At 43.9% G+C, this 22424-nt stretch overlaps 1 protein-coding gene across 1 annotated transcript in view; it reads left to right on the top strand.

The window, feature by feature from the left end:
• Positions 1–12154, top strand: part of LOC137361299 (scavenger receptor cysteine-rich type 1 protein M130-like) — a 28543-nt gene extending 16389 nt beyond the window's left edge. The window contains exons 3-6 of the mRNA XM_068026186.1: positions 570–884; positions 5191–5505; positions 11206–11514; positions 12114–12154. Of these exons, the coding sequence (XP_067882287.1) occupies positions 570–884; positions 5191–5505; positions 11206–11514; positions 12114–12154 (980 nt within the window). The remainder of the gene's footprint in view (positions 1–569; positions 885–5190; positions 5506–11205; positions 11515–12113) is intronic.
• Positions 12155–22424: the final 10270 nt, after the last annotated feature.

The raw sequence follows: 22424 nt of genomic DNA on the forward strand, positions 1-22424 counted from the left end.
TACTGTAAACAAAGTTTATGCAACTTGTCTTCATAATGTAATGCTTTGAGCATTGTTGTCATTCCAGTGACTCTGTCCAGCACCACCTCCAAAGCCAATGGTTTACGAAGTGCGGTGCCCAAAAGCGACAACAGATACAACAGAAACATCACATCCTTCTGAGTTTTATATTCCAAGACCCAAGAGATAAAGTCCAACAATCGATTAACGTTTGACAGAAGAGCTGTTAACTTTTGAGTATTCAGCCAACTTCTTAAAGAGGTCCTGTAGTAATTATTGTGAGGGAAGGACACAGACCTGAAACCCTTGTTCTCTCCACAGATGCTGCTAGCCCTGCTCAGTATTTCCAGCATTTTCTGTTTCATTTCAGATCTTCAACAGCCTCAGAATGTTACTTTTGTGTTGCTGTAGTAATTCTAATTGTTTTTTGATAGATAATTTGTGTAAGGTATGGCTGGATAATCGTGCAGATAAAATTTTACTTTTTTTTTTACCCATTTTCTATTTTGCTGTTTCTATGCAGAGGATGATTTAGCAATTATTTGGATTTGTATTTGTTTCCAATACAGGGAAACCTGAACCTCGATTGGTTGGTGGGATGAACAGATGCTCCGGCCGGGTGGAGGTGCTACATGGAGACCAATGGGGGACGCTGTGTGACCTTTACTTTGATGTGGAAGACGCCAACGTGGTCTGTGAGCACCTACAGTGTGGGACAGTAAACTCAATCCCGGGAGGAGCTCACTTTGGGAAGGGAACTGGTCCAGTGTGGAAGGAAAATTACAGGTGTCTGGGGAACGAGACGCGATTGTGGGATTGTCCTGTTTCATCCTGGGAACAGTTTAGCTTCTCACATGAAAACGATGCAAGTGTCATCTGTGCGGGTGAGTCATCTCAGTCAATTCTGCTTTCAAGCATCATTGACTATTTCCACAAGTCTCTGATTCACTAGATGTGTTTGTGGGTTTATTGGTCTGAATTAAATTACAAATGAATCAAAGCTTCACTCCAGTAAACATTTAATACATACAATGACTAGTTGGTAGTACTTCGCGTCATATAATATCTATTTCTGGGTAAATCTGGGGCATTATTCAAGGGCTATAGAATCAGCAAGATGCTCCCAGGACCACTGCCATGGAATGGAAATGTTGCTCGAGCATTGAAACTGTTATCAATGTCGGCAGTTCAAATATGAATGAACATGGAATTCTCTGCAAAGATCAGCTGTTCAATAGAAAACACTGTGAGCTTGTTGCAAGATACATAGTGTGAGATATATTTTAAGTTCCACCACACCGATTGCAATAAAATGATATTGAATGACGTAATTCGTTATTTCACCAATGTGCTATGTCTTTGAAAATTTCACAAACATGATGTAAATTTAAATTCGCCCAGTTTCCGGGATTACATTTATCTCTCAGCCAGCACCCTCATATAACAGAATATCTGCTCAGTTATCTGATCACTGTATGTGGGACATTGCTCAATGCAAAAGTGCTCCCACGTTTCACAACTTAAAATATAGGTAATAAAAACAGTAAGTGCTGGAAATACTCAGCCGTTCCGGCAGCATCTATGGTGAGAGAAAGAGTATCAACCTTTCAGTTTGTGGATCTTTCATCAGGACTTCGAGATTTAGCAGTTTTTTTAAAGAAAGGGGGAAACAAGGAAAGAATGAAAGGAACGCTCCGTGATGTGGTGAAAGACAGGAGAGATGAAATGGTAAAACGGACAATGCAGAACAAAAATATGTTGGAATGGGCCAAGTAAAAAGCACATTTCTAGAGGAGGTGCAAATTGGAAGGCAAATATCGTCCAATAAAGAAAAAAGGGGGAGGGAATCTAATCTAAAATTGCTGAACTCAGTGTTCATTCTAAAATGCTGCAAAGAGTCTAGTGGAAAGAGGAAGTGCTGTTTCTCAAACTTATGTTATCCTGCATTGGAACTGTGTAGGAGAAAGAGGAGAGAGAGGTCAGAGTGGGAGTGTGGTACACAATGAAAATGACAGGGAACTGGAAGCTAAAGGTAAAGCTTGCAGACTGAACAAAGGTGTTCTGCAAAGTAATCACTCCACTGTGTTTGGTCTGCCAATGTAAAGGAGACGCATCATGATCCGTCAACACAGTAAATACAGTATACGAAAGAGTAAGCAGTACAAGTAAATCGTTGTTTCACTTGGAAGCAGTGTTTTGGGGCTTGGATGGTGAGAAAGGTGGAGGTAACAGGGCAGTGGTTGGAACTCCTGCGCTTTCATGGGAAGTTCCTGTGGGAAGGGATGTTGAGAATGATTGAAGAGAGTAAAAGGGTACATTTTCTATACTTAATAAAGAAATAGGAGGCTTATTAAAGCAGGAATATTCTGAAGAGATCATACATTTGGAGTATTTGTTTGATGGTTAGCATTGCTGTAACCCTCTCAAGTCGTTTTTGCTGCGAATGCAGTATATTACATTGAAAGAAGTACAAGCAAATCGCAGTGGGGGGGGAGACACATCAGAAACGCTGTCATGGAAGGCAGCATCATCAGAGCAGATGCGACGGAGACGGAGAAACTGGGAGAATGGAATGGAGTCCTTATAGGAGGTCCTTACAACCACTGTGGCTTTCAGGGCCCTCAACCGTGTCTAGCCCGTTTCCTGCACCTCTACATTCTCCCCTTTCCCTCCCTCCCCGAACCGTGACAGGGATCCCTTGTCCTCACTTTTCACCCCATCAGCCACCATATCCAAAGGATCATCTTCCGCCATTTCTGCCACCTCCAGCGTGATGCCACTATCAAATGCATCTTCCCCTCCCTTCCCCTGTCAGCATTCTGAAGGGATCATTCCCTCCGTGACACCCTGGTCCACTCCTCCGCTACCCCACCACCTCATCCCCTTCCCACGGCACCTGCCCCTGCAATCGCAGGAGGTGTAATGCCTGCCCATTTACCTCCTCTCTCCTCACTATTCCAGGCCCCAAACACCCCTTACAGATGAAACAGCGATTTACTTGTACTTCTTTCAATGTACTATAATGTATTCGCTGCTCACAATGTGGTTTCCTCGACACTGGGGACACCAAACGCAGACTGCGTGACTGATTTGTGAACACCTCCAACAGTCCTCAAGCAGGACCCTGAGCTTCTGGTTGCTTGCCATTTCATCACTCCCCCTGCTCTCATGCTCACATCTCTGTCCTGGGATTACTGCAATGTTCCAGTGAACATCAACGCAAGCTCGAGGAACAGCATCTCATTTACCGATCAGGCACTCCACAGCCTGCTGGACTGAACATTGAGTTCAATAATTTCAGAGCATGACGGGCCCTCCATTTTACTTTTATTTTCAGTTATTTTTTCTTTTCCCTTTTTAATTTTTTTTTGTTTTTATATTATTTCATCTTAGTTTGTTCAGTTGGTTTACCCACTGGTTTTTTATGTTTGTACTTGTGGCTGTTCAATTTTCAGTCCGTTAAAACCCTTTCTGTACTAATGATTTGTCTTTCAACACACCATTAACACATCTTTGCTCCATGTCATTCTGGTCAGCTATTCTGCAACCTCATCCTATCTACACCTTCTCCTTTGTTATCTCTTGCCCCACCCCCACTTAACTTGCTTATAACCTTTTACGTTTCTAATATTTGTCAGTTGTGAAGGCGGGTCACTGATCTGAAACATTAACTCTGCTTCTCTCTCCACAGATGCTGCCAGACCTGCTGAGTATTTCCAGCATTTCTTATTTTTATTTCAGATTTCCAGCATCTGCAGTATTTTGCTTTTAATTTGCTATTTCTCAAACTTATGTTAGCCTTCATTGGAACTGTGTAGGAGAAAAAGGAGGGAGAGGTCAGAGTGGGAGTGGAGTATACAATGAAAATGACAGGCAACTGGAAGATAAAGGTAAAGCTTGCAGACTAAACAAAGGTGTTCTGCAAAGTAATCACTCAACTGTGTTTGCTGTGCCAATGTAAAGGAGAAGCATCATAATCAGTCAATACAGTAAATACAGTATGCAAAAGAGAAAGCAGTACGAGCAAATCGTTGTTTCACTTGGAAGCAGTGTTTGTCGGCTTGGACGGTGAGAAAGGTGGAGGTAACAAGGCAGTGGTTGCATCTTCTGCGCTTGCCTGGGAAGTTCCTGTGGGAAGGGTTGCTGAGAATGATTGAAGAGTGCGAAGAGTGTCACAGAGGGAATGGTCCCTTTAGAATGTAAAAAGTGTAGGGAAGGGGAAGATGTGCTTGGTAGTGCTATCACATTAAAGGTGCTGTAAATGGTGGAAGATCATCTGTTGAATATGGAAGCTGATGGAGTGGAAGATGAGGAGAAGCAGAATCCTATCATGGTTCTGCGAGGGGGGAAAGGGTTAAAGCAGAAGTATGGGAAATGGAATGGACGTGATGGGGCACTGTCAACCATGGTGGGTGGATGAGGAGGTGAGGAGAGTCCTCGGATGTGGAAAAAGGAAGACATATCTGGAAGCACTGGTATGATCGGTTGCATCACCAGACAGATACAATGCAGGTGGAGAAAGTGGAAGAATGTGATAGAATCATTCTAGTATTCGTGGTGTGAGGAATCATAGACAAGATAACTGTGAGAGTCCCCAGAATCAGAGACACAGATGTTGAGGAAGGGAATGGAAGAGTTGAAGATGGACTATGTGAAAATGAGGGGGTGAAATTGGAAGAAACGTTGATGATGCTTCAAGTACAGGGCGAGAGCAGGACATAACAGTACATGTGGACAGGAGGACAACCTTCAGTCCCTCAGGTCAGTCACCTGTCAGCATTAGTGACTACAAATCAAAAGTGCTTCATTGCCTGTGAGGCGACTTCAGATGTCATCGGAAGCATTGTGGCAACGTAAACTGGTCTGTTTCTCTCCATATGGGATGAAAGGAACTGTCATCTGTCAGGAGCCATTTAAAGCCCCTGCCCCACCCTTCGGTCTCATCACTTATCAATTGCCGGTATGTGCCGCGCTCACCTCCAGTTCATTTTACCCTTGGCCCCCAGTTTAAACAGCGGAAGCTACTCAGTATGTCTCCAAAAGGTATTTACTGAGAAAAGATGATGGTGAACAACATCTGCCGACACGCCTTCTGAACAATGATGACAGAAATAGTAACCATCAAAATTAATAATTTTTCTGGTGGCAGTGAATTATGCTTCAATTTCACCATAGTGTTTCATATTGTAGATGAAAATTGGTCACTAAGGCTGACTAACGGGGGAAGCTGGTGTGATGGGCGAGTGGAGATTTACTACACCGGCAGCTGGAGGAGATTGCAGGACAGACTCTGGACCCTGAATGATGCCAACGTGGTCTGTACACAGCTGGGCTGCGGTGAAGCGACAGCCGCTTATAATTATTCAAAGGACGGAAAGAGTGAAGGACCCATCTGGGTGAATGATGTCCAATGTGGAGGAAATGAATTGCAGCTCCAGAACTGCAGTTTGTTCACATTGAATTCGTCTCTCACTGACAGTATGGATGTTGGGGTCCTGTGTTCAGGTAAACAAATTCTTCACTGCTTTTACAAGAACAAAGAAGTGAAATGTCTAATCTGCTGAGAAAAGTGATAATACAGGTTACTTGTACCTGGGTGTCTCAAATCAGTAATTTCATTTGGGGGTAGGGGATGAGCAGGGTGGGCGGTGGGGGAGCTGGGGATGGATGGGGTGGTGTTCAGGGAGAGAGAACACAGACACAATTAAACAACAAGAACTTTTTTCTCACAGAACTTTCAATAAACACATACATCACAAAGAGTTTATCAGGAATGTAATCGGACAGAAAACTGACACAGAGCCAGTCAAAGAGATGTTAGAGTGGGTGACTAAATTTTTAGTCAGATGGTTGGATTTGAAGAGGCGGAGACACAGAGATGTTAGGGGTGGAAATTCTCATCTGGGTAGTTAGATGGTTAAAGGCTAGACTGAAAGTTGTGGGGGATGGAAGTGGGAGATGTACAAGAAGCTGGATTCAGATAAATGCAGAGCTCTCGAAATGATTCAGGCTGGAGGAGGTTATACTGATGGCAGGGGGAGAGCATGAAGGTGTCTGAACATGAAGATCATAATTGAAAACTCGATGCATTGGCAGCAGGGATACCAGTGAGTGCAGTGGCGTTCCTGAGAGGGGCTTAATGGAGGGCAGGCGACAAAGCTTTGGATGAGCTGATGTTTCTGGAGGATGCAGGATGGGTTATCACCCGGGAGAACATTGAAATATGCTGTTCCACAGACAACAAAGCATGGGTGAGCATTTCAGCAGCAGATGGGCTGCGGCAGGAAGGGAGGTGAATGATGATAGACATGAAAGATCTCTATTTTGTGATAAATAGAATACAGAATTGGACTCTCAGCTGTGGTATCAAATCCGGCGTCGAGCGTGCAATCAGTTCCATTGTACAGTATATAAGAGCAGGTAGCTGTGTGGGAGTTGTTCTGGTGTAAGTTTCATTAGGCTGTGTATAAAAGTAGACAGATGTTTTGGACCAGATGCTTGAAAGTTCCATTGTGCAGCATGTTAATGCAGGCATATGTTCTGGGGATGTTGGATTGTGCAGAATGAAAGCCTCGACCGATGTTTGTTTTTTAGAATTAGAATCAGAATATTTCAGCGCAGTACAGGCCCTTCGGCCCTCGATGTTGCGCCGACCTGTGAAACCATCTGACCTACACTATTCCATTTTCATCCATATGTCTATCCAATGACCACTTAAATGCCCTTAAAGTTGGCGAGTCTACTACTGCTGCAGGCAGAGCGTTCCACGCCCATACTACTCTCTGAGTAAAGAAACTACCTCTGGCATCTGTCCTATATCTATCACCCCTCAACTTAAAGCTATGTCCCCTCGTGTTTGCCATCACCATCTGAGGAAAAAGACTCTCACTATCCACCCTATCTAACCCTCTGATTATCTTATATGTCTCTATTAAGTCACCTCTCCTCCTCCTTCTCTCCAACCAAAACAACCTCAAGTCCCTCAGCCTTTCCTCGGAAGACCTTCCCTCCATACCAGGCAACATCCTAGTAAATCTCCTCTGCACACTTTCCAAAGCTTCGACATCCTTCCCATAATGCTGTGACCAGAACTGCACGCAATACTCCAGGTGCGGTCTCACCAGAGTTTTGTACAGCTGCAGCATGACCTCGTGGCTCCGAAACTCGATCCCCCTACTAATAAAAGCTAACACACCATATGCCTTCTTAACAGCCCTATTAACCTGGGTAGCAACCTTCAGGGATTTATGTACCTGGACACCAAGATCTCTCTGTTCATCTACACTGCCAAGAATCTTCCCATTAGCCCAGTACTCTGCATTCCTGTTACTCCTTCCAAAGTGAATCACCTCACACTTTTCCGCATTAAACTCCATTTGCCATCTCTCAGCCCAGCTCTGCAGCCTATCTATGTCCCTCTGTACCCGACAACATCCTTCGGCACTATCCACAACTCCACCGACCTTCGTGTCATCCGGAAATTTACTAACCCACCCTTCTGCACCCTCTTCCAGGTCATTTATAAAAATGACAAACAACAGTGGCACCAAAACAGATCCTTGCGGTACACCACGAGTAACTAAACTCCAGGATGAACATTTGCCATCAACCACCACCCTCTGTCTTCTTTCAGCTAGCCAATTTCTGATCGAAAGCTCTAAATCACCTTCAACCCCATAATTCCGTATTTTCTGCAATAGCCTACCGTGGGGAAACTTATCAAACGCCTTACTGAAATCCATATACACCACATCCACTGCTTTACCCTCATCCACCTGTTTGGTCACCTTCTAGAAAAACTCAATAAGGTTTGTGAGGTACGACCTACCCTTCACAAAACCGTGCTGATATTTCGCTAATGATAGTTTGGGGTTGTTCCAACGAACATTTATTTAAATATGACAGAGTGGAACTTACAACATATGAGATAGTTAATGATTCAGATTTAATACCGATTGGTTACAGTAAGTATTTTTTTCGGACACAGCGGCATTCAATACATTCCATCGTTTCACGTCAGAAGTTTACAGTGCCGAATGGTTATTACACACTCAGTCACTGGACAGAGTAGAGTATGTCATCTTGTTCTTTAGTTAGGTAGATGTTCAGCTCCACCCAACATTTATGTCCGCCTACAGAAGCCATGTGTCTTCTCCTTGTCTTCTACTTCTCTATCTGATGGGTCACATCCTGATTCTTATTCCCCAAAGTGCCTGACGCAATTAGTCCAATCATTTTTGTCTCGTCCAGATTAAATACTGGTTTCCTGCTCAGCCAGGAGGTCTACACATCTGGAGTTCAATTGTCCAATGACACTTCCTGATCCTGTCCAACATTTTGCAGAGAGATCCTGTTTTCTGCCCTCTTTGTTCACTCCAACAGTCATATATTGATATAATTGGTAGTTTAGATCATTGATATTTTACAGACAATAGCAATTGATAATATGCCTCACAAGTTTCGTCTGCTCATTGAACATAATAGCAGCAGCCTGTCTGGACAGAGAGGTCTGCATATTCTCTGTTCAGACGTATGGTTTATCTCTAAAATTACTCAAATGTCTTCATTGTCAAATACAGAGTCCCATCCTTACAAAAGTAAGTGATTCTGTTATGCAATTAATATTACATCTATTTATGATAATGTTATAATCAACACGACCCTGGAACATAGTTCTACACGAAGATACTGTATATTGCAAGACTGATGTTCAAGGGTAGAACTTGTGGACGTTACATTCTCCAGTATGAATTGGAAGTAATATATAGGGTGGATAAAAGAAATTCTGGCCTTGCCAGTAACACCCACACCCCATGAAAGAATTTTAAAAAAACAGAAAGGCTGGGTGACATCTGGCCAACAATCTGGTAATATAATCCTGAATGGATCAATCACATAAAGCATCATCGGTTCCTGCTCTTCTTTGCTAAAACCACCCGTTAGACAATGATCATCCAGGAAGGCAAAGGAAACGCGCAGCATATCTTCTCCATCATAAATCTTCCCCTGAACCACTCCCCTGCCTCGTCCACCCTGAACTCCAAAAATAAATGAGAGGACTCCTAGACTTTTTGTCACAAAGTTCAAAAATATCTGTTCAGTCGCCTCCACAACTTACCTTTCTTCCCCAATCCACCGGGCCTAACTTCCTATCAGTTGTTCAACCCCACCCCGCACCATCACCCTGAATTCGCTTTTCTTGTTTCTCTCCTAGAGTCCTTCACGCTCTCTCTGAACCTATGCTGTTGATGAAATCCACGTCTTGCTGTGTGCGCCTTATTTCTACTAAGATACTGAACAGAGACATTCCCTTCCTGGGTCCCATGACAGCTGACAATATTAACGATTCTCTCTTTCTCTCTTCATGTTCAGCCCACTCTCCTTCAAATCGGCAGTCATCATGCCTCTCCTCAGAAAGAAACCATTGACCACCTGTCCATGCAAATTATTGCCCCAGCTCCAACTGTTCGTTGCTCGCCAACGTCCTTGAATGTGTTGTCGCCTCCCAAATCCATGCTCATCTTTTATGGACTGCATGTTCCAATTCCTCAAATCCGATTTCTATCCACACCACAAGACCAGAATAACTTTTATCAAAGTCACAAATGTCATCCTAAGTGATTGTAACAAATCTAAACGTTTCCTCCTCCTATTTCTTGACTTGTCTACAAATGTTGATATGATTGATCATGAAATTCCTCTCCAACCCCTCTCCATTATCCCCTGGCTGGGTGGGACTGCACTCAGCTGGTTCTAGTCTTATCTGTGCAGTCATAGTCAGAAAGTTACCGGCAATGTCTTCTCTTCCCGCTCCTGCAAAGTCACCTACAGTGTCACCAAAGGATCTATCCATTGATACCTCATTTCTCATTTACATGCTGCCTTTCAGTGATATCCACAAACTGAGCCTCAGTTTCCACATGTATCTCACTGTATCCAACTCTACCTCACATTCAGCTCTCTTGAGCCCTCCACAGCCTGTACACTGTCAGAATTCCAGTCTGACATTCAGTACTGCATCAGCAGAAAATTCCTCCAACTCAGTATTGAAAAGATAGAAACCATCAGTCCCCATCGCATGTTTCCTTGCTGCCAACTCCATTTCTCGCCACACCAACTGTCTGTGACTCAGGCAGACTGCTTGTAATCTTGGTGTTACATTTGATCCCGGGGTGAGCCTCCTACCAAATCTCCATATCTTCATTAACACTGTCTATTTTCACCTCCATGACATCACCCGAATTTGCCGTGATCTATTCTTGTCGATTGCCCTTTTCCCTCCAGACTCGATAATTCTAATGTACTCCTGGCTGGCTTCCTTAGTTCCAACCTCTGCAAATTCTGCTGTCTCGACCAATTGCCACTCAGGCATCTGCCCTCTGCTCACTGACCTACTTTTCCCAGCAATGCGCGGTTTTAAATTTCTCATCCTTGTTTTCAAATCCCTTCTTGGCCTCGCAGCTCCTCTCTTTGCAATCGGCTCCAGTTTGACAGCTCCCAGTTCTGGCTTCTTGAGCATTCCTGATTTCAATTGCGCACCATGGCGGCCGTGCCTTAAGCTGCAAAGGTCACACGCTCCAGAATTGCTTCCTTAAATCTCTCTGCCTGTCAACCTCTCTTCCCTGCTTCAAGATACTCCATAACAAGCAAACTCTTTGACTTCGCTTTTGGTCATGTGACCTAATATATTCTTTGGTGCTCTGTGTTAAATTTTCTTTGATATCACTCCTGCACTGCGCCTTGGGATGTTGCATTACGTTAATGGCGCTAGATAAATGCAAGTCACTTGCAATTCAAGATAAAGGCAATAGGAGATGACAGTAAATGTCTGACCAAGATAACAGATAAGGGTAACATACATGGACAACGAACATATACAGTAATAAAACATGGGTATAAATTAATTGTTATTCGTGTGAGTGATCGCCTGTACAACAACGTACACAGCGTTCAAAACATAAAATGGGAACTGGAGAACATAACATGTCAAAGCCAGATGTAGTAGGATATCTGAAACATTTCTGTTCATTACATTCTGTGTAAGAAGCATGTGTAAACAGATATTCTGTTTTATAGCTTTATTTACCTGTCGCAGGCGCATTTAACATGTCTTGTTTTAAAGCTGGTGATGGTGCAATGAGTTGCATTGAGTGATGAGGTGAATGTCTATTGAAAGTATAATCCTCCTGTACTGTTGTCCAACAGACCACGTGCAGGTAAGGCTGTCTGACGGTGGAAGCCCATGTACTGGCCGAGTGGAGATTTATTACAATGGGATATGGGGTTCAGTCTGTGATGATTCCTGGGATCTGGCGGACGCTGACGTGGTTTGCAAACAGCTGGGTTGTGGAAAGGCCTTGGACCTGGCACTTCCGGCATCTTGTGAACGAGGCTCAGGGCCAGTTTGGTTGGATGAACTGAAGTGTTTCGGTAACGAATCATTTCTCTGGGAATGTCCCTCAGCATCGTGGGGTAACCACGACTGTTCTCATAAAGAAGATGTGAGGATCTTGTGTTCAGGTAAGGGTGCTTCCATGTGCCCATTTTCCGTAGTGTTGTGCACATGGCTTCACAGGGAAGATATGACATCGAATTACATACAATGGACAGCACAGAATCTGGCCATTCGGCCTTACTGGTCAATGTGGTGTTTATGCTGCCCACGAGTATCGCCCCATATCACTGCATCTAACCCTCTTTGCATATCCGCCTACTTCTTTCTTCTTCATGTACCTATACAGCTTTACCTTGAAGGCATCGACGCTCATCACTTCAACAATTGCATGTGTTCGGAATTCAAAATTCAAACCACTCCGAGCTAAAAAAAATAATTCTCCTGAATATCTTATTAGATTTGTTCATGATCATCCTATATTTATGATCACTAGCTTCGGTTTCTGTCACTTTATAAGTGATTAGTGCCCCTATATCCCGAGGTCTCTTTGCTGTTATACATCATTTTAATCCTTATTTTACAAGAAGTACGTTGCCTCTTTATTCTTCCTATCAACACTGACCACCTTAGACTTATCTGTATTCAACTCATTTGGCAATTGTTTGCCCATTCGGCTCTTTTACTAACGTCTTCCGTATTTCGTATTTGTTGTTCTTAGTGTTAACTATATCCCCAAATTGCTGTCATCTGAAATTTTGAAATCATGTCTCCCTTGTCTAAGTCAAAATCGTTTTTGTAAATATTGAGCAGCAGTGACCCCAGACCTGTGGAACACGACTTCCCACCTTCCGCCATTCTGGGTTACCACATTTAAACCCGACAGTGTGCTTTGTAGCTCGTCTTATACTATTCTTCCACTGATCTCTTGACTTCACATGCTCTGACCCCAGTCATGATCTCACGATGTGGTTCCTTGTCGGAGGCCTTCTGAAAAAAACATGCATGTTGCGTCGACTGCATTATCCCCGTTATCTTTCTGTAACGTCTGAAAACAATTCAGTAACGTTGTTTGTCTTTCTGTTGTTCAATCCGTGTTGATTATTCTTTAATACATTATGGGCTGCCGGTGTTTTTCTATCGCTTTTCTTGAATACTTACCGGAAATCAGTGAACACAACTGGTGCAGCATGTGTTGAGCTGTGCAGTATGAACATACAACGAGTTATCAATCTAACTATCTGGATATTTCTTGTGTCATTGACAGAGCACAAAGAGCTGCGGCTGGTGAATGGGAAGCATCGCTGTGAGGGGAGAGTGGAAGTGTTCTACAATGGCACCTGGGGAACAGTGTGCTCGGATACACTTGATGGACCTGATGCAGAAGTGATCTGTAAACAGTTACAGTGCGGTCCCCTCAGTTCTATCGATTATTACACTCTGACATTCGGAGAAGGATCTGGACCCATTTGGCTCGATGGGATGGAGTGTATTTCACACGAATCGTTCCTTTGGCAATGTCAAACAGAACCGTGGGGGAAACACAACTGTGAACACAGGGAGGATGCTGGTGTTATTTGTTCAGGTAACACAACAAACGTCTCAATCTGTGAGTGTCATTTCAAACATTGGTGGCTGATACAGTCAGCATGTTTCTCTTCTCAACAGAAGCAAAAGTAACTGAGGAGCAGCTCCATCGATCAGAGGACTGCATTCGAGAATATGATTGTAAACATGTACTTTCACCAGGTGCTACTTCCTCTTTATTATACCAACTATCTGACTTGTACTCCTGTCTTATACTACATCAATAATAATAATTGATTCTCTTTGCCAGATTCTGGACATTGGTTGCGCCTGTTTGGAGGTAACACCAACTGCTCTGGGAGAGTGGAGATATTGTGCAATAACAGCTGGGGCACGGTTTGTGATGACTCCTGGGATTTGTCCGATGCCAATGTTGTCTGCAGACAGCTGGGTTGTGGTCACGCTCTATTGGCCCCTGGAGGAGCTACTTTTTCTCAGGGTGTCGGTGTTATCTGGCTGGATGAGGTGAAGTGCACTGGAAGCGAATCTTCTCTGGCCGACTGTCCTTCCTCATCGCCGGCTCAATCTGACTGTGATCACAAGGAAGATGCCAGTGTGATTTGTTCCGGTGAGGGTGGCAGGGTTTGGAGAGTGGGGTTAGGGTACCTTGTTTTGTTAAATTGACTCATTAGTTCGGGAAATTAAGAACAGTATTTATCGTTTAAATGGAAAGTGCTGACATTTCATCCTCCTGAACTTTTTGTACAATATTTTCCATAGGGTTCGATGTGCCTCCAATTGCTTTCCCATCCACATCTGCAGGTACTTACCATTATTAATAGTCCAGCTAGCATTAGAGTTTGTATTAGTTGAATTGGTATTGTTGTCATTTTCTGAAGATGCTATGTGCACGTTCTCATTGACTGGAACATTTTGTTGCCTCACCGCATATTTCAAATGGTCCAGTTTAAATTCCGCTAATCCCAGTTTCTGGCTGTACCTCAACTGTCCTGCACTGATCAGAAACATGGGGGCACTGTCTCTGTAATTTAGATTGTTTCACACTTTCCTCTGGTGCAATGTGCACCACATAATGGGGAATGTTCAGCCCAACTCATTGCCTGGAAGCAGTGGATATAATTATTAAATACTTCTTGCAAATATTTTATCACACAAGATGGACTGTGTCTGTGCTAAACCTTTCTTTATTTTTGTCATTAAGAACAGGGATATAAAACTACTTCCATCCTAGTTGCAGTCTGCTTCGGAGTCCTGCTAATCTGTGTGTTGGTCTCACTGATGGTGGTTATACAGAAAAAGTCAATCAGAAGAGGTGAGGCTCATATCTTACCGTGGAACAAACAGAAAATCGCAGATTTCATGTCATATACTTGCAAGACTTTCGGTCAATGCAGCTTTCTATGGACTGTCAGGTGACCTTGTTAGAAATACATTGCAGTCGTTTTTGCTGATTTTCTCCATTCAAGGTGCTCCAGAATGAATAAAATGTGACATTCAAAACGGAGAGTGATTTGAAGTGATCACATTCACTGTGAGAGTTCATCACATAATACATGAAACTCTGGAAGAATTTACTTATTGTAACAATGGATCAGGAAGATAATTTGATTTTTTGGGCTGTGCATTCAGCTATTTATTTGACTGTTCATCTTCCTTCATCCATTGGGTATCAATTCCTGCCCTTCAGATTCGGGCTCTGGGCATCCAATCGCGAGTTGTCTAACCGGGCCTGTCAGTTATTTTGACAAGTGATACTTGTATAGGACCTCCTGTATTCACCAGCGGTGATTCGACATTCCAAAACAACGCTTGCACTCATATTTCACCCATCTAACCCACTCCTGATTTATTATAAGAAATGGACCTCTTAATAAAAAGCACTTTTCATAATAATATAGAGTTCTGATAGAAAAATCTCTCTTTCTCTCTCTGAATAAGAAAGAGTCCATAGCTAGGACAGCATAGACCTGTTATCTCTGCCAAGGACCCGGCCAGAACAGCCTCTGTAACAAGACAATCATAAAGCTGAAAAGATCGAGCCTTGTAACTTGACTAGACTGGAAGTAGTTTGCAAACGATCACAAGCACGAGATCAGGTCATGGAGTCATAGAGTTATGCAGCAGAGAAACACTCCCCTCGGCCCAACGTGTCTGTGCCAGCCATCAAGCACCTATCTATTCTAATCCCGTTACCCAGCACTTGGCCCTTAGCTTTGCATGCTATCCCATTTCAAATGCTCATCTAAATACCTTAAATTTTGTGAGGGGTACTGCCTCTACCACCCCTTCTGGCAGTGTGTTCCAGTCTCCAATCATCCTCTTTGTGAATAGTTTCTTCCTCAATACCCCTCTCAAACACCTGCCCCTTACATGAAATCTATCCCCCCTGGTTACTGACCCCGCCGCTAAGGGAGCATGTTTCTTCCTATCTATCATATCAATGCCCTTCACAATTTTGTATACCTCAATCAGGTCCCACCTCAGCCTTCTCTGCTCTAAAGAAAACAACTCTAGCCTATCCAGTCACTCTTCATAGCTGAAATGCTCCAGCCCAGGCGACATCCTGGTGAATCGCCTCTGCACTCTCTCCAGTGCAATCACATCCTTCCTTTGGAGTGGTGACCAGAACTGTACACAGTACTCCAGCTGTGGCTTAACTATAATTTTATACTGCTCCATCATAACCTCCCCGCTCTTATATTATATGACTCGGCTAATACATACAAGTATCCCATATGCCTTCCTAACCAACTTATCTCCCTGTGCTGCTGCCTTAAGTGATCTATGGACAAGTACGCCAAGGTCCCTCTGACCCTTTGTACTTCCTAGGGTCCTACCATCCATTGTATACTCCCTTGCCTTGTTAGTCCTCCCAAAGTGTATCACCTCACACTTCTTTGGATTAAAGTCCATTTGCTACTCCCTCTCCCATCTTACCAGCCCATCTATATCGTCCTGCAATCTAAGGCTTTCCTCCTCACTGTTTATGACACCAGTAGTGTTCGTGTCATCTGCGGTCTTACTGACATACCTCCTATATCCACGTCTAAATCATTAATGTACATTACAAACAGTAATGGCCCCAGCACCGATCCCTGCAGTACACCACTGGTCCCTGGCTTCCAATCGCAAAAATAACCCTTGACCGTCACCCTCTGCCTCCGGCACTAAGCCAACTTTGGATCCAATTTTCCAAATTGCCCTGGATCCCATGAGCTCTTACCTTCAAAAAGGAAATAGGAGAGATCAGGGCCAACATATTCCCGTAAAGTTGAAGGGTAGGAGCAACAAGTCCAAGGGAACCCTGGATGTCAAGGGTTATGGAGGATTAGATAAGGAATAAAAAGGAGGTTTATGACAGATTCAGAGCGCTGAAAATAGCGCAAGCCCTAAAAAAGTATAGAAAGCACAGGCCGTACTTAAAAAATGACTTTGGAGAGCGAAGAGGGGGCATGCAAAAACACTTGTGAGCAAGATAAAGGACAATACCAAGGAGTTTTTAAAGTATATTCATGGAAAGAGGATAACCAGGGAAAGAGTAGGGCCGATTAGGGACCAAAGTAGCCATCTGTGTGGAGCCGGATGACATAGATTAGGTTTTAAATTATTACTTTTCATCTGTGTTCACCATGGAGATGGATGATGTTGGTGTAGAGATCAGGGAAGGGAATTGTGATATACTTGAATAAATTAACATTGAAAGGTAGGAAGTATTAGATGTTTTAGTGGGCTTAAAATGGATAAATCCTCAGGCCCAGATGAGATAGCTTAGTTTAGAAATACAGCACTGAAACAGGCCCTTCGGCCCACCAAGTCTGTGCCGACCATCAACCACCCATTTATAATAATCCTACACTAATTTCATATTCCTACCACATACCCACCTGTCCCTATATTTCCCAGCCACCTACCTAAACTAGGAGCAATTTACAATGGCCAATTTACCTGTCAACCTGAAATTCTTTGGCATGTGGGAGGAAACCGGAGCACCCAGAGGAATCACACGCTGACACAGGGAGCACTTGCAAACTCCACGCAGGCAGTACGCAGAATTGAACCCGGGTTGCTGCGGTGCTAACCACTGCGCCACAGTACCGCCCTGGGAGGATGTGCCACATACTGTTACGTGAGACAAGGGAAGAGATAGCAGGGGCTTTGACACAGATTTTCAAATCCTGTCTGATCAAGGAGATGTACCAGAGGACTGAGGACAGTGAATGTGGTACCATTATTCAAGAGGGGTAGCAGGGATAAACCAGATAATTACTGGTTGGTGAATCTAACATCAGTGGTACGGAAACTATTGGAAAAAATCCTGAGGAACAAGATTAATCTCCACTTGGACAGGCAGGCATTAATCGGGGAACTCAGCATGGCTTTGTCAGGGGGAGATCGTTTCTAACAAACTTGATTGAATTTGTCCCCAGTCTGCTGCAGGTAAATATATGAGAATGCAAAAAAAATAGATACATAGACTTATCCGAAAATATGCACAACAAAACTACTCTGCATTCACAATACCTGGCTTTGTCTCTTTACTATCGGCATCTCTGTGATTTGGATGTGTTCGCAGATAATTTACTGTTAAACGCTCGTGGTTTGCAACTAAACTTTAATCTCCCTACCCTTCATCTGACAGGTTCTGTCACTGGTGGCAAGGGTTCACCGGCTGGTTTATACCAAGCAATTTATGAAGAGATTGAGAATATTCCACCTGGCAAGGATTCCTATCAGATCCGGCGTTCAGGTCTGTGTTTTATATTTCATACCGAATTTTGTCTAGACAAATGTCACTTCCACTTAAATACCCCATTTTAATGGTCAGTTTACTGACTGAACACTGTCAGAAATCCGTTCACTATCACCCTGTGAAGGTGTCCTATCACAGTGCGAGTGTGTCTATATCAGTGTGTATAGTAAGATGAGCAATGGGTTTGGGAAGATTCCCACCCATCGCGAATGGTTAAAGAACGTGATTTCAGTTTGTTTGTAACTTTCATGTAATTTTATTCCATTTAAACTAGACCATAAATAATCACTGCTCTCAGGAGGAGACAGTCACATTGACTCAGATTTTATTTCTCGAGGTGACTGGATTTCTGGATCAGAAACACGTTCCCATCAGGAACTCCTTACCTGAAATCAGTGGTTTCTACAAAAAAACTTATTCTGACACTTTGTATTCTGAAGCTTAACATAATATCTACAAATTCCACTTCATGATACTGGGGCAACAACACTAGAAAATCGATGAAAGCTTTGTCCTGTGATATATTTAAGGAGCGATTTAACCATTGAGATAAATTTCTGAGGTTACAACAAAACACACAAAGACGATTTCCTTGGTAGATAAATGAGAATCCTAAACGATTCAATAAGTATATAAGAGTAAATGGGTAGCTAGGGAGAGAGTAGGTCCCCTTAAGGATCAGTGTGGTAATCGATGTGTGGAGCCACGGGAAATGGGGTAGGTCGTAAATGAATACTTTTCGTCTGTATTTACCGTTCAGAACGTCACGGAAGCTAATGCGTTCAAAGGAAGGACCAGCGATATCCTGGAGCATATCAACATTACAAGGGAGGAGGTGTTGGAGGTTTTGAAGCACATTAAGTTGGATAAATCTCCGGGGCCTGACCAGGTGTATCCTAGGAGGCTATGGGAGGAGATTGCTGGGACCTGGCAGAGAGTTTTGTATCATCATTAGCAACGGGTGAGGTACCGGAAGACTGGAGGAGAGCTAATGTTGTGCCTTTATTTAAGAAGGGTAGCAGGAATAAGCCAGGGAACTACAGGCCGGTGAGCATTACATCAGTGGTGAGGAATTTATTGGAAGGGATTCTGAGAGACAGAATTTATATGCATTTGGAAAGGCAAGGTCTGATTAGGGATAGTCACCATGGCTTTCTGCGTGGGAAAACATATCTTACGAATTTGATTGAGTTTTTTGAGGAGGTGACCAAGAGGATTGACGAGGGCAGGGCGGTGGACGTTGTCTACATGGACTTTAGCAAGGCTTTTGACAAGGTCCTGCATGGTAGGTTGTTCCGGAAGGTTCGAACACATGGGATCCAGGGTGTGGTAGCACATTGGATACAAAATTGGCTTAGTGATCGGAGGCAGAGGGTGGTAGTGGATTGTTGTTCTTCAGATTGGAGGCCTGTGACCAGTGGTGCGCCGCAGGGATCGGTGCTGGGCCTTCTGTTGTCTGTCATACATATTGGTGACTTGGATGAGAATGCAGGGGGCATGATTAGTAAGTTTGCAGATGATACCAAAATTGGTGGTATAGTGGACAGTGAAGAAGGTTATCTAAAGCTACAACAGGATATAGATCAACTGGGAAAGTGGGCAAGTGATTGGCAAATGGTATATTTAACGCAGGCAAGTGCGAAATGATGCATTTTGGAAAGTTAAACCAGGGAAGGAGATAAACAGTGAATGGCAGGGCCCTGGGAGTGTTGTTGAGCAGAGAGACCTTGGGGTGCATGTACAAAGTTCTCTGAAAGTATCAATACAGTTAGACAGGGTGGTGAAGAAGGCGAATGGCATGCTTGCCTTCATCGGCCGAGGCATTGAGTACAAAAGTTGGGACGTCATGTTACAGTTGCACATAACGTTGGTTAGGCTGCACTAGGAGTACTGTGTGCAGTTCTGGTCGCTGCACTACAGGGAAGATGTGATGAAGCTAGAGAGGGTTCAGAAAAGATTCACAAAGCTGTTGCCTGGCTTGGAGCGCTTGATTAATAAAGAGAGATTGGATAGGCTGGGTCTGTTTTCCCTGGACCGAAGGAGACTGAGAGGGGACATGATAGAGGTATATAAAATGATGAGAGGCATAGATAGGTTAACTGGCCAGAGTCTGTTTCCCATGTTAAGGGTGACTAAAACTATAGGGCATTAATTTAAGGTGAGAGGGAGGAGGTTTAAAGGGGATAAAATTTTTCACACAAGGAATAGTGTTTATCTGGAATGAGCTGCCAGAGGAGGTGGTGGAGAGTGTAACAGTAGTAACATTTAAGAGGCATCTGGACAGGTACTTGAATGAGCAAGGCATAGAGGGATGTGGAATTAATACAGGCAGGGGGAATAGTATAGATAGGCATTCTGGTGGGCATGGACGCTGTGGGCCGAAGGGCCTGTTTCTCTGCTGTGCGACTCTATGACTCGAATTTCAAATCCGTTATTGCCCTCCTTGCACACTTTTCTACCCCATTATCCGGGGTGGGGCTCGGTTTTGGAGCCCCACCACCTGCCGTTTGAGACTCTGAAAGGGAAAGAGACAGGGTGGAGGGATTTTGGATTAAGAAACTGTGCTCACTGACTATGTTTTACACTATTGTCTCTGCTCTGATGTCTGAAATCTGACCGACCGGCTGTACTGCGTATTGTTTTAACGGCTCGCTGTATGAGCCAACATTTAAGGTCCAACCCGAGTTGCTCTTGAACCACTGCAGCCCCTGTGATGAATTTTCCACAATCTCGTCAGATACAAAGTCCCAGGACATTGTCACCAGATGATGACGGTATTATGTTATTTATTCGAACGTGCCAATCAATCTCTCCAATAACCATCCATGTTTGTGTTTAACAGTTACTGATTCCATTGAGTCCCTCAATCAGATTGAATATTACACCAGTTACAGTTTGGGTGACACGGATCCTGGATCAGAATATCCTGAAAGGAACATCTCTCGAATTCGGGGTGGGTACATTTTTACTTGTTACCATCACGTTTTTTAATCCATCACTCTGTCTGATATCTAAAATCAACAATTAAATCAATCAGAACTCACTCGCCCGAAAATGATGCTGCTGAAGACATGGAGATTTGCTGAGTGAGTTTAGTTTAAAAAAATGGAGAAATAATTTGGATTTCTACAAAATCATCCCGATTGTATCCAGTAGTATAATGGAATGAAACTTTCAGTTCATGATGTTTTCTGACACTGTTGTCTTGGCGGTGCAATGTGAAATTTGTGTGTATGTTGGATGGGTGATTCAATGGGATACACGTGACTTTTAAATGGAGGGCAGAATTTTGTTACACAGTGACCACAGTCTGGGAGTGAAAATGCCGCTGGATAGCGGTGCAAAGGAAACCTGACGTCCTTACACAGTTAGGTGATATTCCCCGAGTCGACCGAGCTCGTGGGTGGAGGCTCCACTTTAAGACGCTGGGCAGATAACGGAGCAAAGAAAACAGGAAATTCATGGCAATTTTCCAAACTATTCACAATTTAATGAAAGGCGGGCGAGACTAACAGTTTCAGAGACTCGCCATCGATAACCAAGGGGAAGTTCAGAGGAAGGTCAGTTTTGGCTGTGAAAAGCATTGTGGCACTGGAGGGAGGGGGAGAGATATTGAATCACGGTATTGGCAATCTGGAGGCTGACCGATCTTGGTGATCACAACAGAGGTATTCAGAATGAGCATCCTCTCTGACTTATAAGATAGGTATAAAAAATGAAAACAATGAAGGGTTTGAGAAGTGAGTGCAGCAATTTACAATAGGTGTCATCCACTCCTGTTTTGAGATCTCCCATTGTGGAGGAGCATCAGAGATGGAGAGAACAGCAGTCCCCAAGGGTTGGTCTGCTGCACCCAGAGAGGGACAGGAATCGTGAGGCTGGAACAGAGTGTGAATTAGCAGGGCAGCACGGTAGCACGCAAGCAGCTTCTTGAGTGCAGATGATGCTACCCACGAGTGGGTTTACCATCAGAGGCTCTGCTTCCTGCAAATGTCAGAGCAGCAGTGTCACTGAAGATTGTGCCATATCAGGGAGGTGGTCACTGAGCTGGAGGAGGATCTGATGGAGGAGGATCTGAACCAATGAGTGGGGGCACCCCTCCTCCAATTTCATTTTCATATTGTGTGACATTTAAGGCTGTCAGCTTAATGTAAGGAACTGCACTCACCTTGTCATGCTACATCAGGGCATTGATCCTGTTCCTGCACTGAAGCCTCTTACATGGGACTACCTCACGTCTGCTCAACTCCTCCTCAATCTCCTGCCAGGCCCTGCCTGCCAGCCTAGCCGGCCTCCTCCACCCGTTCCGATGGGAAAAGCGCTTCCCTCCTGCCATTGCCGCTTGGAGGAACACGTACAGGGAGACATGAGAAAACCTGGGCTCCACCCTTGCTCTGACTGCTGCCATCTTACAAACACACCAGTTGTCAGTCCTCCCACCCAATGTCCTACAGTGCTCCTGTCTTTCAATCGATTGCTGGCTGCCGTTTAAAATATATGACGGGCCTATGATGACTCAACTTCCGCGGCACGACATGGTCCGACCGTTCGTCAGCCTCAAATCTCATTCCAGCTGAATATCACAGTCAAACCTGGCAAGCTTGAGTAGATTGGCGTCTAACAATATCATTCTAAATATTCAGTGTTACCATGTGATTTTTGTGAAAATCATTATTTCCTCTCAGGTCTGGTCCCCGGTGATTATGATGATGTTCAGACTGGAGCCATTGACAC

Source organism: Heterodontus francisci, unplaced genomic scaffold, assembly GCF_036365525.1.
Source record: "Heterodontus francisci isolate sHetFra1 unplaced genomic scaffold, sHetFra1.hap1 HAP1_SCAFFOLD_435, whole genome shotgun sequence".
In the NCBI taxonomy this organism is placed as follows: domain Eukaryota; kingdom Metazoa; phylum Chordata; class Chondrichthyes; order Heterodontiformes; family Heterodontidae; genus Heterodontus; species Heterodontus francisci.